The sequence below is a fragment of the Melanostigma gelatinosum genome (assembly GCF_949748355.1).
Source record: "Melanostigma gelatinosum genome assembly, chromosome: 3".
Taxonomy (NCBI): domain Eukaryota; kingdom Metazoa; phylum Chordata; class Actinopteri; order Perciformes; family Zoarcidae; genus Melanostigma; species Melanostigma gelatinosum.
The window spans coordinates 29,756,348-29,775,417 of NC_136636.1; the positions used below are offsets into that span (position 1 = coordinate 29,756,348).

Below are 19,070 nucleotides of genomic sequence, written 5' to 3' on the forward strand. Positions count from 1 at the left end.
TGGCTATGGAAATAATAAGTATTGAAAAATATGAGCAGATGTTTAATATCTTCTTAAGCAAAAGTGCATTCTGTCCTCCAAAGACTACGTTACTCACACTGAGTGGTGGCATTTGTCATTTATTAGACAGAGGGTTGAACACATGTTGTCTGTGACCAGATATGTTATACTTCTCAACCATCATTTGAAATGCATGTGGTCTTCCATTCTAAAGAGTGTGTGTGGGGAGTTGGCCAGTTTTCAAAGACATGACGGATGGCGGCTTTGTTCTCGGATTTCCTGCTTGAGAAGAGTTATTCTCTGTGATAGATAATAGAATCTTGTAACATCAAAGAATGAATGCATGTACATTCAGCTTTCAGGTGGGTTGTTAGTTTTAAATCAGCTCGTCCTCCCTCCCTCAGAAACCACTTAGAACATCTATAATAATGATGCATTAAGGTGTCAGCAGTGCAGGCTGCCATATTCATCACTGCAGCCTGTTCATGGAGAGAGTCTGTCTCCTGTGCTTACCTTCCCACATATTTATGCTTTTTTGAGTACATCACACTACATCACATCTGTGTCTGATGATGATATCACACACATACAAACACACACTGCGTCGATCTCATCCACCTTTGTTGTCAGTTCTTTGATGCTCTTTTGTAACGGATGTAGCTCGGTAGCTAGCAACCTGTGTAACGAGCAACCTTCTCGATTGTTTCTCCAGCGCTGAACTAGCCACCTCAGTGATGTGGGCCGTGACTCAGAGGTCTGGAACCAGGCAAACCAACCACGGTTGGTTGGTTTGTTACTTTTTTGGTCCAGACTAAAATATCTTGACAACGACTGGATGGATTGGTGTGAATTTTGGCACAGAAATGAATGATTCCTGCATTATGAATCCTAACAACTGAAAGTCATCACTTATCTGGGGAAATATTTCCAACATAGCCATCTACTTGATGGATGTGTGATCTTTGGTACAGACAGTCATGCCACTAACGTTGGTGCTCTGCTGACTTTTCACTGGTGCCACCAGTCAGTGAGCAACGTGTGAACAAGATGGTGGCAGAAGACTCAACAAAAGCATCTTCTGTTACTGTTGCCAGTTACTGTTAGCATTGTACCAGTTGCCAGCTAATGCTACAGTTAACTAGCTGAAATGTAACTTCTGATCCTAAACATTACCGCAGTTACTGTTCATTAATACTGGGGCACAATAATTACAGCTGAATTACGCAATACAGAACAAGGTATTTGGCATACATCAATAATTGTAAAAAAAAAAAGAAGAGCAGTGATCTCAACACCATCATGAAATAAGATTTTCCATCTTCCCATGGTTGTTCCACCCCTCTGAATGTATTCAGTGAGCAGAATGCATTAAAGTAACACAGGAAGGCTGTGATTGGTTCTAGTGAGCTGGCCGGATCGCTTCCATTTCACTGTGTTTGAGGTGCTTTTGATTGTCCGGCACTAAAGGATGTGTTCCAGACATGACACCCTCCTGTTCACGCTGGGCGGACGGAGCATAGAGGAGGACCCGCCCATCAGCCTTCCTCCAGCTCTGATTACAGGTTGCAGCTCAGTCCACAACAGGCCTCAGACTGGCTGCGTGATGATGCCTTCTGACCTGATGTGAAGATGTAAAAGCAGGAAAGTGGACCCCGCTCGCCTCGGGAGCGACAGGGGGTTCCCCGCTCCTCTCCAAAGTGTTTTTCTGAGCAGAACATAAATCACTTGTTTGGTATTGAGATGGCTTGCCTCCGGGCTCAACAGTGTCTCTACGTCTCGCTCTCAGGCTTTTGAACTCCAAGAAGAGAGAGGCGCTGTTACAGGCCCCTGAGGCTGATCGCTGAGAGGGAGGCAGTCTTCCTCCTCCCAGGGCACCATTTACCGAACTCTTTCGCCATCTCTTTGGCTGTCTTTTCCCACAAACCATTGCTTCAAATTATAGCTTTTCCTGCCTCCTGTTATTGGTCATTTTCAATATCCTGCTCGATCATAGGAATCACTAGGAGGTGAGAGCTGAGAGATAGAGTGCTCCAATACTTGACAGACTTGTTATGGTGCCAGTGGGGATTATTGATATGCAAGGATACTCAGCTCAAAGACATCCCAAAGACAAACAGTGACTCCTACCTCACAACGTGATCGAGTTCACTGCAGTAGGAGTCGAACCTGAGTCACATAAATGTCTGCCTGTGGCTGGATTAATGAGCAGCACAGCACAGGGATTGAAGACTGTTATATTCATGAAACAACTCCTTCCTTCCTCTTCAACTCATGCTGTGACTGTGTGCTCAACACCGAACAGAGCTGACTTATGAAGTTATTTCAACAGAAAATGGATCACTTTTAGTGCTTTGCTCCTGTCATCTTTTTGATCATGTTGCATTTGAAAGAACTTTACAAAATGGGCCTTGATAGAAGGGCGTGCCGACAGGAGGCTGACTGTGTCTCAGTGATAGAGTCGTCCTTCAATCAGAGGATCGGCTGTTCCATCCTCAGCTCCATTGGTCCATGTCAATCACAATCTGAATCAGCTTTATTCACCATGTATACCGACGCATACAAGGAATCAACATACATACACAGAATATACAAAACAAACAAACAAGGACAACAAAGTAGAACAGAGGTAAGCATAGATATTTAACTACTATGTACAATGAATGTACATATATATATATATATATATATATATATATATATATATATATATATATATATATATATATATATATATATATATAAAGTATGTGAACATAAAGAACAACAACAATGGCAATGGAATGGAAGTAAGAGTGTTGGGGGCTCCTCCTGTAGTCCACTGTCATCTCCACACTTTTGAGCCTGTTCAGCTGCAGGTTGTTCTGACCGCACCAGAGGACCAGCTGTTCAGCTCCAAGTGTCTCGTCCAATGTGTCCTTTGACGGGACACTTAACCCAGTACGTGTATGAATGCTCGATAGTCCTCATGGGCAGGTGGCACCTTGCATGGCCCTGCCATCAGTATGTGTGGGTGTGAATGATGACATGTAGTGTTAAAGCGCTTTGACATGATGGAAAACTAGAAAAGCACCTGAATAAAGAGCTACTCAGTGTTACAGGAACACTGCTTCATGTTGTTGTCTTCTGTCTGGACCTCCAGGTGATGTGGTGCTTCACTTTACACTGTGATCTGGAGCTTTAGCTTCTGTCCTTTCACTGCTGAACCAGTTTGATATTCTGAATCACAAACATACTGTCTCTCTGAAATCCCTTTTGTTTTTTTAAAGTTAGATAACATTTCTTCACAGAGTGCAGTTAGTGACCGTGTGGGCTCCGTGGTCACTTTGACAGCTTGACAGAGAAGCAGCAGGGGGTGGGGCTTAGTGAAGGGTCACAGATGTAAGAAAGACCTGGTGCGAAATGTGCTGGTTGTGGAATATACGACGGAAACACAAACTATTTATTATTTGTCATGTCACCTCTCCATGTAACAACCCCGGTAGCCATGTGTCTTGGCCCAGCAGTCTCCCAAATCTGGCACGCTTGGCTCTCAGCTACACACATTATCACACATTTTGATTGTTCGGCCAATTGTAATTACCATGTAGGCCTAATCGCTACTGTGACCGAGTGGGAGTCAGTGCTTTGCAGTTTGGGCCAGTTGTTGTTTAATGATGCGACCCGGCACCTTGAACATCACATCAATGCAAAACAAAAAGGGAAAATAAAATGGTGTGCCATGAGCCCATGACTGAGAATCATGTTATAATCCGGTTCATCAGGTTTCAGTGCTAAGTCACCATCTTATTCCAAGTATGTGTTTTATACCTGTACCCCGGGTGTAAAACACAACGAGCAGACAAATATGGGCCCGTCTTCATCTTTGTCTGCCACATGAAGCTGTTGTGGTCATTAACCTGCTGATATAACGGCCGACACGTCAGGCTTTCAGATTGGGAAATTGGCTGCAGGGATTGTTTCCCATTCACAAGAGTTCCCACAAGAGCATTGGTGAGGTCCAACACTGTTGTTGGGGGATACGGTCTGGACTTCTTTCCTTTTCAACCCAAAGGCGAGTTCTTCCCTCTGAAAAGGTTTCTTGATGGAGCTGGCTTTGTGCAGTCCAAGTAAAGGGCAGACCGGGGCCTTTTCAATGCTGTTGTATTTACATTTTACTTTATCTGAACTGAAGGGTCCAAACCATGAAAATGAAATTGTCTCTCAGCTAATTATTACCTCCATAAAGGCCCCATTTGTATGGTGATTTTTCAAAACTTTGACATTTATTTATTTATATTTGGTTCAAATAAGCCTCATAATGTACTAATTGAACTAGCCATCTGCAGACACCCTGTAGCAGTAGTGATGTGTCCCATCTGTGCACAGTTGGTACCACAGCTAGCCATCGTCAAGCAGCTATTGACCAATCGACAGCAGTTGACACAACGTGATGACTGCTTCACAAGTAATATGTCTAGCCCACTCTCAATCCTGAGAGGAGGCAGGAGGGTTCGAGCTTGATGTAGAAAGAAAGCAAGAAGTGAGTCAATGAGAACATGATGTCTCCGTGTTAGTACACCTATTGATGGTGCTTGTGTCTTTCTGCAACCAACATGGATCAACAGTTTCTCTGAGATCACGTGACATTCTGAATGGCTTGTCGTCTTGATTTCCTCTTAATGGTTTTATTTTGTTGAAAAAGAAACAACCACAGGCAACGTTATGGTACATTACCGCTACCAACTGGAATGGAGTGGATCAGGAAATGAGCATGTGTGGAGCGCCAGGGAGACGCAGACACTCAGGTGTAAAAGGAATCGAAGTTGTTGCAGACGAGTCCGTGTGTCTGAGGCTTCATGCATAGACGGGTCTTAAGACAGCTCCGAAAGACTCAGATGACGAATAAGAAAACGTCGAACTTTACTGTTTTTCTCAATAATTCATTTCTACTGATGCACTTTCTGGTAGAGGGATTGGAAAAAACTGTTTCAATAGCAATACATTAATGCTCAAACAGGGTCATATGTAAGCCAAAAGGAAATGCTAAAAGGATTTTGCATATAAAAGTTAGTTGACCCTTCCTTGGTATTACTGCTCGGCCTGTTGACACAGTTGTATAATATCTAGGACAAATTCATCCCACAGTAGAACGTGCGGGTGTAGAGTTTCAATGACCTACAGAAGATAATATCTCGTTGTAAAATGGGAAATGTAGTATTCAGCGTTTTGGGAGCTGGTTCTAGATACTAGAGGTGTTTCCCCAACTGTATTGAAGTGCTATCATCAATCATTGGAGTGGCTCTTGAAATGATAGCTGCCACATTCAGGAGCTGACCAACAGTGAATGGGCACTTGAGAAAGAAGAAACAGACAGAATGTTGTTCATGTCTTTATGGCTGTAGTGTTGTAGTGTTGTGTGTTATCTACATGGGCTGCGGTATTCTAATGGAATGACATCAAAACTAATTCATTTCTAATCAGCCACTGTTTGGCAGATAATTTCTAATCAACTATATGACACTGAAATAAGAACCTGTTTAAGGCCCTGAGTAGCATCGTCTTCTGTCCACTTCATGTCATCACTGTCCATCTCACGCAGCCATCATGAGCGCAAACACAGCAGTGTTTGAACTGATTCTAATTGCTCTGACTGCTACATTCACAAGCGCAATCGCCGATGTTGACTTTAATTAATTCTCCACGTTTGGGAGAATGTGTTGTTCCAGTTGAGCTGTCTCTGCAATACATTCACCAAACAAACTCTATAGCAGGCTTCTTGACAACTCTTCACTCTGCAAGTAGATGGGGAAGCGATGTGCACAGAGCTCTTTATGTGAGGATTAGTACGCTGGAGGAAGAGCTGGACAAGTGATGTTGGCAGTGTTGATGTTGGCGAGGAAGAAGAGCACAGAACTGCTCCTGGCATGCAGGGAGGCATTGTTTCTAGACACTGCAAATCATGTAAACACATGTGCATATGAACACAGTTTCAATAAACATGCAGACACGCATAATGTGTTTCAACATTTGCTGTGTGCCTAAATGCGTCATGCCTCCATATCACCATGACAACGAGTGGTTTGACCAGTTTTCTGAGAGTTCTCATTGTTTTCACTGAGCAATAACACATCACACAAGTCATCTCCAGTGTTATTGACTTCAGGCTGCATCCTGGTTATCTCTTCAACACAAGCAGGAGAATGACAATTTACTCTCTATTTATCACCTTTACTATGGCTGTGTTTATGTAATCTCATTACATTTGATAATAATAATTAGTTTGTCCAGTTCATTGAAATATGTTTAATATCAGCCTAGCCCTGAACAGGATATCAAGGAATTCAAGTCAAAAGTCCAATTGACGTTTTATTCCAAATTATTTTTCTCCACATTGTCATTTCTTAAAGTTACAATCAGTACATTTCATTTTGTGTTGATTTTTGCGGTTTAATAACACAGAGAATGTCCTGCTCACACTCTCATTAGAAGATGAGAAGAATATTATATTGTGGTTTTTTTGGTTGACAGTCGAGCCTCCCCAGTTGTATTTCTTGAATACGTTTTAATGCGTTTGAGGCTGAACATGTCCGCTCCACAGAGGCAGCAGATGTTGGGATTGTCACCGCCCAACATGTCAGGCTAGCCCAGTGACCAATCACGTACTTGTAGGCCAGCTAGCAGCTCTGACACGTCAAAGAACACGCCCAACATGTCAAACTAAAGATGTGATTGGTTGAACACTATGACAATCAACAATATCGTCCCCATTCACTTAAAGTGCACATGGATGCACTTGTGAGTCTGCAGGCCTCTGGCTCTGTTCTTACCTAGAGACACAGAGAGATCTGATTGGATAAAAGCTCTGCTTAAAACAAGCTGCACTGGAAGCAGAGCAACTGAGGAAGACAAGAGCTGTGCAATGAGAAAATAAGATAATAGGAAAAATATTTTTATAAATTATAATACATGTAGTGTATTTCAGAAAAATTCTTAAATTATAAAATAGCTATAACTTAGTGATTCTGTGATTCTGTTTAGGCCAGCAGAGAAGGCCTTGCTGGCCCTGACGGCCCACCACTGAGTAAGAGCCATTTTTACACACTCCAAACACAATTCTACAAAACTAAAACAACCAACTAAAACAATTACCAAATTATCACTCATATTTCGCCATGAGGGAGCCGACTCCACGATCCGGTCGTAGCCACCAATACAAAGCTAGAAGCTAACATAGAAAACCGAGATACCAGAAAGGAAGAGAATTCTACACAGAATTCTACACAGTCGAAAGAGGTGTCAATCACTTCAATCGACCAATGGGCTGCTGACTTAGAGGTCTGCATAGACACAGAGGAACTGGAGTCAGCCAAACTCCATGATGACAGAGACACACAGACAGGGTTCAGAGAGGATTCTGTCTCTCAAAATGAAGCCAAACTGCTGTATTTGGATGTATTGAACACCATTAGTGATAAAACAAGTGAAATATATAGTTATATAGCATATATAATCTAAATGGAACAGATGTTTGCAAAATTACCATTTTGGTGACCTCACCTGACCTCTCTGTACTAACACCTCTCTAATTTTGTCCTGCTTCACTTTGTCAAATTCAAAATTTGCAGAGAGACTGTTCGCATAGTGTGCTATGATTTTGGAAAGGTTTAAACTTTGATTTTCATCATTCAAAAGAGATATTCATGCTTTCATTGCTTTTCTTTTCAGGTGAACCTGAAACTTTTTAATTTGAGCTGTGTGCCATCTTCATTTACTATTAACTATTTACTATTAACCACTAACATATACACTGATATTTACACATCTGAACAAATCTCACAAGTGTTACCTTTATTATAACATCATAATTACTTGATTACATAATAACTTGTGGTTAGAGAAAGACACTCTTTTTAGTGTGGGTATGCAATTTTCAAGCAGAGGCCTAAAAATAGGGTTAGGGTCCAGAAGGTGAGGAAATTCTCTCTCAATGGACCTCGTTGAATTGTCATTGAAAAGCCATTCTCTAGCGCAGCGGTTCCCAAACTTTTTAGGCCGCGCACCCCCTTCTACATCCCGACCGGGTTCGCGCACCCCCCCCCCCCCCCCAGCAAGCAACAGAGCCTTTTAAGCCTTCATAGCCGCAGAAGAATCGGACCAATGAGAGAACAGTTTGCTCGCGCGTGGCATTTGTTTACAATATTTAGTCCGCTGTTAAATGTTGCAGTGTGAACACAAACCGAACAAAGGAGCAACTGCAACAAAGCAAACGAACTGAAGGTGTGAAAACGCCCTGAAACACTGCAACAAAGTTTCAATAACTTTCAGTGACACAAGGCGTCACTTTTAAAGAGCAATACGGATGCGAGCACACACGCACAGGCTCAGAGGCAGATTATCACATTTAATTTACAATTAATGAGCGACTAATGTAGCCAGGATGTCTTCGGACAAAGCATCGATGCGGCGCGACACAGTGTTGTTGGACACCGGGATCATGTCCAACTTTTTTGCTTCTTTCTCCCCAATCATTCCAAACATTCCACCATCTCTCTGGCAGCTGGCAAGCTCACGTCTTCAGTGATTGTGTGCGGTAGCCCCTTTCTCGCTATTCTGTAACCAGATATGAAGCCCGTAGTGCGTCATTTATAGACCCAACACATGAATGAGACTCCAGTTGTTTTTGGCTGTTTTGTAACTCCTCCAATTTCGATTTAAACAATGTAAGGGGCTTTTGACTTGCACTGGCATGCTTGGTGTTCAGGTGGCGACGTAAATAAGAGCTTCAGACTGTTAGCCAGAACCTCACTGCACACCACTCACTGTGGCTTTGGGCAATCTGCGTTGCCAATCCAAGTGAAGCCCAGACACAGATACTTTTCATCATATTTCCTCTTTTTTTCCCAGTCTGATGCTCACTCTCGTTTCCTCGTTTTTCACCTTGACTCCGCGATGGGCCGATGTGCTCCCGATTTGTCTGTGCTATCCCTTCCTCCTTTTCGGTCTCCTCCGTCTCATCTTCCTCTGACTCTGGCTCGATTTCTTCTCCCGGTCTCTCCCCAACGCACCTTTCCGTTCCCCTCGCCTCCGATTCCTCTCTCTCTCTCTGTCCCTCTCCTCTTTTACGACTGATAGCTTCAGATGTCCCACCTGACAGTTTTTAAATTAAAATTACATTTTTTTTAAATATTTAATAGTATTACACCATCAGACAGCCATTACACTTTTCCTCTCGCGCACCCCCTAGAGGCAGCTCGCGCACCCCACTTTGGGAATCCCTGCTCTAGCGGGTCCAGCAATACGGCCTGGGTCTCCAGCAGCATGGTGCCGGTCTTGGCTTCCAGAGAGAGAGTGAGTCGCACAAAGCACCACTTAATAAAGTAAAGTTTGTTACGTTATTTAAGGTGATAAATTCAAATGAGCCGATGTTGGCTTTTGGTTACACATGGGACACATGTACAGTACCCTGGGTGAAAGTCCTGTGTTGACCCATTCTCCTCCCTTCATGGACTTCTGTGGACTATGTTTAGGAATGTATTTGTGATATGTCAAAAACAAAATCAAAAAAAGATATTTACCTGGAAACGTAATTGTTTCATTGTAAAAGAACGCAGTAGTATTTATTTAGAGCAGAGGTAGCCAACACGGTGCCTGCAGGCACCTGGTCGCCCGCAGGGACAACGTGAGTCGCCCGCAAGGCATGTTTTTAAAATAGCACTCGTATGAAGGCAAATCACTGTCAAAATCCGAGAGCGCAAATAGGTTTTTCTTTTTGACACTAAGTGGGCGGGCCCAGTCACCATTGTATGACTACATTTAATCGGTTAGAATCCTCGTCTTTGGATTGGCCGGATATCACTCTGACATCAGTCTTACATAACTGATCATTTGTATAAACATGGGACAGAGTTCATGATTTGTTGAAACGTGTTACAAAGGTAGTGGTTCGTACAAACGAACCATGATGAGTCATGGTTGTGAAGATGTGACAGTTCATGATTTCATACAAAATGTTAGAAGTGATCATTTGTACAAAAATATAACGGGTGTGATTTTGAACAAAATACACAATCATTGTTAATAGTATTATTATTATTATTATGATTAAAAGGTGATCTGTGCAACTTTGTTATTCATGAAGTTTGTATTAAACAAGTGGCCCTTCGTACTGCTCGGTACCCTTGAAGTAGCTCTCAGTTTAAAAAAGGTCGGTGACCCCTGCTCGAGAGTAAAGAATGTATTGCTACATGATACAATCAGGGCTGACTGTGGCTCAGTGGGAGAGCGGGTTGGGACGGCGGTGGGATCCCCGGCTCCCCTAGTCCATGTCTATGTGTCCTTGGGTAAGACACTTAACCCCAAACTCCTGCAGGCTGCTCCTGCAGCGTGTGAATGTAGTATGAATGTTAGTTAGTCCTGATAGGCAGGCGGCACAGTCCATTTACTATTTACTAACACATGCACATGCACTCATTTTGGCTACTTATACAAATTCCAAGAGAGATGGTGATATCAGCAGTTAACTGTGAGGGAGATATGAACAGTCAGAACCATGTGTTGTAGTGTTTATAGAGTTTAATGCGTCGGTAAGATTTAATGTGTGTCCCCCAACCAAACCTGTGTGTTTCTGTCTGTCACAGATGCAGATCTACATGTACAACTCAGATGACTTTGACAGCCTCAGTGCAGCTCTGAGGCAGAAGAGGATCATCGCAGCCATGGCCGTGTTCTTTCAGGTAGGAGCCTCTTGTTCCCGTACAGTGTGTGTTTGAGCATGTGTACAGAAGTCTGATTAAAAGATGAGGAACAGGCACGTCTGGAGGATCAGCCTGAAACCAAACTTTCGTCATTGTTTGTTTATCATTGAGCTGGTTTATTTGTTGTCTGTGACAACTAACCACAACAGTTCTGTCTCGTCATCGTACATGTGAGATGGAGGCCACGTGGACACAGTGCAGCTGCAGGCTTTAGTATTTTGATGTTCTTTTGTGAAAACCTCATTTCGCTGAAGTCTTATCAGATGGACTTGAGCTCACTGTGTAAAGTCTGTGGAGGCTCAGCTGACAATGTGGGACGATGATATAATGACGTGTTCTTCATTAATAATGAGCTGGTGTTAAGATTTTAAATTGCGATTGGTTCAAACGTTTTCTGGGTTTGACTGAGCAGAAATACATCCATCAAAAATGATGAAAGCATACGGCTGAGGGACACCATTAAACAGAATTTACTCTGCATCTTTAAGAAATACCGAAAGGTAAGTTGCTCAAATTAAACAATTCTTATCATTAAAGTTACAGTTCAACCTAGTTCAATTATATTAACAGACTCAATGAGTTATTATTAGCAGTAGTATTATTGTTATTGTTTATGTTGCTTTTATTGTTATGTCAATAATCAGTAGAAGAACATCTGTTGGTCATATTTATTTATTTATGTAAATATGAGCCTGTGGAGTCTAAATCAAACTTGAACTTGAAATACAAATGTTGGTTGGATAACAAAAAATAAAGATAGATAGATAGATAGATAGATAGATAGATAGATAGATGTAAACTTTATTTCTCCCCAGGGGGAAATTCGTTTGTAGCAGCAGCAATTTACAGCAATTACAGCAATTTACAGAGTAAAATACAACATATGGAATGCACAATATCTACAGGACAATAAAATACCAGAGCAGATATTGAATTGAAGGAATAGATTAGATGAATAGATTAGATTAATACAAAATAAAAAATAAACTGGAATAGAATAGAAAATAGAAATGCACAGTATATACCATGAATATAGTGGTATTAATTCAATAAAATTAGCAACTAGTAAACTAAACTAAACAACCTGGACAGTAGAGCCAGGATCACCAACAACAAGCAACAGCCGTGTAGCGTTGTAGTGATGTGAAGGACGACGATCTGGCCCGAGCTGTTTTATTATAAAGTCTAATGGCAGAGGGCAGGAATGTTTTTCTGAATCTGTCCTTGTGACAGCGGAGCTGGATCAGTCTGTTGGAGAAAGTGCTCCGCTGTCCCTGCAGTAGGTGGTGGAGAGGGTGGTCCTGGTTATCCAATATGGATAATAGTTTCTTCAGTGTCCTCCTCTCCACCACCTCTTCCAGATAGTCTTGTTTGCAGCCAATGATGGAGCCGGCCTTCTTAACTCCCTTACACACCCGACCACTGCAGAGTCATCAGAGAACTTCTGCAGATGGCATGACACAGAGTTGTACTGGAAGTCAGTGGTGTACAAGGTGAACAGGAAGGGAGACAGAACAGTTCCCTGTGGGGCTCCAATATCACTGACCACCGTATCAGACAGCACACGGCCCAGTCGGACAAACTGTGGTCTGCCCCTGAGGTAGTCAGTGATCCAGGAGACGGTGGACGCGTTCACCCCCACCTGCTCGCTGCAGCAGGTAGATGATGGCATCGTCCACACGAGGCTGGTATGCAAACTGCAGAGGGTCCAGTGAGGATTTCACCTGCGGCCGGAGGCGGGCCAAGACCAGCCTCTCCAGCACCTTCATCACATGGGATGTGAGGGCAACTGGTCGATAGTCATTGAGGCCAGATGGTGTCGTCTTTTTCGGTACAGGAACCAGGCACGACATCTTCCACAGCACCGGGACCTTCCTCCTGCTTCAGGCTCAGGTTGAAGAGCTGTTGAAGGACATTAGACAGCTGGATGGCGCAGGCCTTCAGGACCCTGGGGCTGATGCCATCAGGTCCCGCAGCCTTGCCTTGGTGGAGTCTCTTCAGCTGTCTTCTCACCTGGCCAGTCATCACAGAGAGGGGGGGGGGGTCATTATGTCGGTGGTGGCAGAGCCCTTTGAAGTGGAGGGCTCTGAGTCCATGCAGCTCACCAGGGGGGACAGAGGGGGAGGTGTTTGGGAGGTGTGGTGTGTGGAGGAGACAGATGAAGGCTGTGAGCTAAACCTATTGAAGTGACAGTTTAGCTCGTTGGCCCTCACCAGGGAGCCCCCTGGTTGTCTGCCTCCCACCTTGAAGCCGGTTATCTGCTTCATCCCTGACCACACCTCCTTCACGTTGTTCTGCTGGAGTTTGGCCTCCAGCTTCCTCCTGTAGGTGTCCTTGCACTCCCTGAGCTTCACCCTCAGGTCACGCTGGACTGTCCTGAGCTCGTCCCTGTCCCCAGACCTGAAAGCTGCCTTCTTCTTGTTAAGAAGAACTTTCAGGTCACTGGTAATCCAAGGTTTATTGTTGGGAAAGCAGCGTACAGTCCGGGATGGAATGGCAGTCTGTTTGCAGAATTGAATGTAGTCAGTGATACAGTCTGTCATGCTGTTGAGGTCCTCCCCGTGTGGTCCACAAAGCACATCCCACTCCGTAGACTCAAAGCAGTCCTGCAGGGCGTCGATAGCCGCCTGAGACCACCTCCTCACAGCCCTGGTGGTCACAGGCAGCCTCTGCACCAGAGGAACATACCTGGGTGTAAACAGGATCAGGTTGTGATCGGACCTGCCAAGGGAGGGAAGGGCAGTGGCACTGTATGCATCCTTAGCATTAGCATACAGAAGGTCCAGAGTTTTATTGTTCCGAGTGGGGCAGTCAACATACTGGTGGAATGTTGGCAGGGCTTTATCCAGAGTGGTGTGATTAAAGTCTCCCATAATAGTCAAAAACGCACCTGGATGTTGAATCTGCAATCCAGACACAGTGGAGTGGATGGTGTCCACTGCTGCCTCAGCGTAAGCTGATGGGGGGACGTACACAGCCACAATGGCGGACGTGAACTCCCTCGGCAAATAAAATGGACGCATCCCCACGGCCAACAGTTCAATGTCCGGGCTACAGAAGCGTTCCTTCACACACACACGGTCGGGATTGCACCACCTCTCGTTCACATACACAGCAATCCCGCCACCTCTCTTCTTGCCGCTCTGTACAACGTCTCTGTCCGCCCGAACAGTCCTGAAGCCGGGAAGCGACGCACTGTGATCCGGAAAATCCGCGTGCAGCCATGTCTCCGTGAAACATGTGACGCTGCACTCACGGAAGTCCCTCTCAGTCTTTACCAGTGCGCCGAGTTCATCCGTCTTATTCGCCAAAGACCTCACGTTCCCCGTTATGATCGCCGGTACCGAAGGTTTGTACTTCCTCCTCTTCGCCCTCCGCTTAGCACCCGACCTGCAGTCGGGTGCCCTCAGGCCCTCAGGATCTCAGGCCTGGCGCCGGGCAGCGGCCGCGGTTTCCTCAGCGCAAACAGCTGATCGCGGGAGTAAACAATGGACCCACTCATTCTTTGTTTGTGGCGCTCCGTTACAAACAGGAAGAAAAGTCACAGAAAGCCACGAGAAAGTTGACAAAAAGTTTCAGTCCGTATGCTAGTCAAATATGCTCGTCAAAATTAGCATTAAAATGAGTTCAGTGTGTGTGCTTGTATATCCTCAAAAGGGTGAATTGTATGTCTCCTCAGTTTGGTTTTAGCTGTGTTTTTTTTCCGGAAGCTAAACCCCGATGATCAGTGTGTGAGTGTGTCATGGCGTGTGATCGTGAGCTGTAAGACATAGATCACGATCAGACTCTCCTGCCACCAGCAGTGATCTCAGGCCTGTTTAGTGGAGCTGTGGGGGATCATTGTCAGCTCCAACACTCTCAATTGGCAGGAATAGAAAGTTAATCTGAGGCCATCGATTACCTAAGTGGGCTCTTACTTGGACCATTAACCCCCCGTTAATATTTCCCCCTCTCACTTCAGCCTCTCTTCCTGTCTGGCTATCAGCTGTGTATGTGTCTAACGTGGCCCGAATCTGTTTTTCTTTGCACACGACTCAGATCTGTATTTTTTATAGCAATGTGAACATCACAACTCCCACGCAGTCTGATCTTTTCAATTCTGATTGAGTTCACTTTCATGCGCAGGTATGTGACCTCACTCTGAGCAGTCATATGTTCATGCCACTGTTACATCACTCCAGCTCGACATTCGTCACAGTACTGCTGTGAAGTCATTCATCACTGCTGGCTCCGACTCTGTACAGAAACAGCAGCCCCTGCTGCTCAAAAAGCTTTTCTTTCTGCTCCGTCTCCTCCTCCTCATCGTCTGCTCACAGACTCGGTGGCTTCCTGCACATTCACTTTTAAATGAGACCGTAAACGTGGACTTCAGTGCTACATCGACATTGTCTTTTGCGCATGCAGGTCAGTTCATAACTGTGACTTGTTAACCCCAAAAGGACAAAAGGACGTCCCTGTGCATTCTATACGTCTCACAGCAAAGCAGAAGTGTGACTTCGACCACACTGTCTGGAGAAGACACAGATATCCAGACAAACAACTCAGACTCATGGAAGCTCTGCTAGCTACCACCATCCATGAGCTGTCTGCTTTTATTTGATGGGTACGGATAACAGTTTACCCAAATCCCATTCCAGTGAATGATGAGACATTTAAAATATATTTACATTCACAGGAAGATAAAAAAAATATGAATTTGATTATATTAATACTTTTTTGGGGGGATATGAACTAAACATATAACAATAGATTAATAACAACAATAAAAAAATATTATTTCACTATTTCTTTCATGTTTTAATAAAAGATTACTGTATAAGAGCTCACACCGTCTCAAATGTTGACCTGAGGGTGGTGTTAGAGGAGAAGTCAGTGGGGTCACTTCAAGTAATAATTATCTGGAGGACCATGTGTCGCCAATATAATGAGAAAGAAGTTTGAATGGATAGTGTTGCAGCTATGACAAAACAGAGGAGATGAGTAGGAAGATGGAGAGATTGTTTAGCCCGGAGCAGCCGATGAAATGCTCCCTTTTTACTGAAAGGTAAAACTCCAGTCGTCCTGCAGCACAGGAGCCACTCTATCTCTTCTTTTTACTCTCCCTCCCTCCACAATTCTTCTGATTTATGATATGGCAGTACGCACACATTTCCTCTGAACCTGATCATATTGTGCAGCTGCAGCTCGCAACCTGAAGATTGATTTGAACTCGTGCCCTCAATAACTTGGCCCTCGCAGATGAATCTCAACCGTCTGCGCTTGTGTGCTTGTTCCTATGCAAAGAGAAGTGTGTGTGTGGGCTCCAGCCTCAGAAGTTCATTTGTTTTCATTCATGCAGGTGCTGCTCGCTCTCCTTCCCCGCTCGCATGCTTCAGTTTGTCTTTGGTGACCTGAGAACACAGGCTCAAACTGAGAGTGGACGAGGCATGCCCAATACTGTCTTTGTTTTGTAGGAAGAAAACACAGGTTCTGTGATGCTAGTTTGTTTCCGTCATTTACATGCTTCTCTGTCCAGCACCTGGTGTTCATCGTCTGAATGTGCATGCTTCTGTGAAGACCTTTAATGAGTGTCTCTTTGCACCCAGGTAAGAAGCACGCTGCAGCTATTTGTCTATTTACACCCGGTAAAGTTAAATATACCAAATTTAGCAATTCTGTGTTTTTGAACTATGGAATGTACCCAGTAATGTGTGTAAAATATGATATCTGCGCAAAATATATGTTTTTCCTGCTCATGCTCTCCGCCTGTGTGCACGACACTCTGAGAACGCGCAGCTTGGGGGGCCTGATCGTTTTGGCCCAAAAGAGGCGGGTCTATGAAGCAGTTTAGCCAATTGCTGATTGAAGATATAAATGAGTGACATACAATTTAGCCAATCAGCGCCCTCAAATAGATTCAGCTGTGGGCCAGAACGATCTGGCCCATAGCTGCGCGTTCTCGTCAGGAGAAGTCTCTACAGGCGAGCGCCAGCGCGAGCACTACTCCTCCAAGACCCGTTTGAGAGGAGAACTTTGAGGAGATTCTGCAGCCAAAGAGCTGATATCAGATCAGCCTGACCTCACAATCAGACAGCAGACTCGCGGGAAAGGGAAGCAGTACATGCGAAGCTTCTGTACTAGCTGAACACCAGACAGGTTAGCTAGCTGGATGACGTCATGCTAATAATTTATTTAGCTTTTTAAAACAACGGGGACGGATCCAGCACGGACAGTTAGGGAGTGAGGGATGAGGAGGTAAGGAAACATGAGAACACCAGGGTAGGGAGTGAGGGATGAGGAGGTAAGGAAACATGGGAACACCAGGGTAGGGAGTGAGGGATGAGGAGGTAAGGAAACATGAGAACACCAGGACACACATGAGAACTCTGTCAAGCTACATATTGGGCAAAGTGAACATCTTTTATTCTACATAGCTGTCCTCAGTCTCATCTGCTTAACTTGGTCATGGAGGCATCAACATGTAATAGAGATGTTAAATTAACAGTGAAAACTCATCATAGCTTAATTTAACATCAGTATTCATAAGTACACTTCATGTTTACTTCTCCTGATCTTTACCTCCTATAACAAGGTCCATAGGGGCATCTCAATAAATAAACATGTTATATTATATTATATAAGTGTTATTTACTGATTGGTTTCGTGTTGGAATACATGTTAAATATTTAACTGCCAAGTAATAATGCTTTGATACTTACATTTTTTTTGCATTAAATCATACTGGGATGTTTGCTGAAATTGATAGGATGGCCCTACCTAGAACATTTTCCACCAGCCGCCACTGCATCTACTGTAATGAGCCTGAATGTGTCCTCTACCAGGCTGTACTGTACTACAGTAGCCTCCCACACAACACTCCACAGAGACAGTAAGCTAAGCGGTTGGAGCTTAGTGTTTTTTTTTTTTCTTCCATTTTCATTAAAATGGCTGAATTAAAAAATAACAATTGAACTACATGTTTTTGGTAACACTTTATAATAACTACACACTATGAAGCATTAGTTGAGTATGAGTAAACACTTAATTCATCATTTATAAAGCATTGTTCATCCATTAATAATTCATTAGTATGCAGTTCATAACAAGTTATAAATATTTTATTCTTGATGAATAAGCTTGTCTATTATGTGTTTCATTATTGTGTTTTCATACTTTATAAATGATGGATTCCTCATTTGTAAATGAAGTATTATATATTTTACAAACCAATTATTAAAGAGTTGTAGATGATTAATAAGATCATTTATAAAGTGTTGGTAAATGATTAATAACTTATTTAGATGTACATTATTTATGCATTTATATATATATATATAATGGTTAGGGACTATGTTAATATATGCTTTATAAACGCATATTAATACTGCAATTCATGATTGATTCAGGTACTTACGAGTACTTAGTAAAGTATTTTGTGTGACCTCATCTAAAGTGAGGACTATTTATGCCTTACAAAGCATTTATAAATGACATTGAAAGGCCAGCAGTGCCTCAAAACACATTGTTTTTCAACAGAACAGGCAAATTGTTATGATGTGGGGTGTTTCACGGACCCAAATGCAGACTCAGACAGCAAAGTTCTATTTCAAAACCAAGGTTAGTTTATTTCTCTCAGTCAAGGGAAAAAACAGGAAATGGACAAAGTCAATAGGAGGCGTCTTCACGCCTCCGACCGGTTCCAAGCCGGAAAGTGGCTAATCCTGTGGAGCGGCAGACGAAGCCGACAGGAAAACTGTCAACGTCAATACGGAGGCGCATCCTCGCGTTCCGCTCGGATCTTAGCCGGGAAGTGGCCGGTCCGCGTCCGCGGCTGGCAGACAGGCTGGATCGTCTGTGTGACACCCGAGGCTCGACACAGGAACGCCAAGACTAAACAATTGATCTCCGAGGAACGAACTGGAAGGCTTCCTCGTACAGGTGAAAACTCGGCACTGTACGGCAGGCAGGTCGAAAAAACGAGAGGCAACGTTAGTTTCAGATCTTCAGAGAGCAACAAATGGACTACTCACGGGTCGGAATACCAGGTAGGTAAACGGACGGACTGACAACTGGGTTGAGAGTGACAGGAGTATTTAGGGAGGCGATCACCGGAGATGAGGCACAGCTGTGCCTATGGAGAGAGGCGCGGCAGTGGGTGGGACTCTTAGGAGGACACTACTGAGGGAAACACAGCAGAGATCGACATAACTCCTCACAGTACCCCCCCCCCCCCCCCCCCCTCAACGGGAGCCTCCCGGCGAACCGCCAGGCTTATCGGGGTGCAGGCGATGGTATGTGCGGAGTAGCTCTGGATCCATAATCCGGGAGCGAGGAACCCAGCATCGTTCCTCCGCACCA

General features: G+C 44.0%; 1 protein-coding gene across 1 annotated transcript in view; it reads left to right on the forward strand.

Annotated features, from left to right (window-relative positions):
- The window catches only part of LOC306775047 (receptor-type tyrosine-protein phosphatase gamma-like), a gene marked incomplete at both ends in the record, with an annotated part of 879,186 nt that overhangs the window by 412,227 nt on the left and 447,889 nt on the right, over positions 1-19,070 (forward strand). The window contains one exon of the mRNA XM_079265258.1: positions 10,617-10,712. Within this exon, the coding sequence (XP_079121384.1) occupies positions 10,617-10,712 (96 nt within the window). The remainder of the gene's footprint in view (positions 1-10,616; positions 10,713-19,070) is intronic.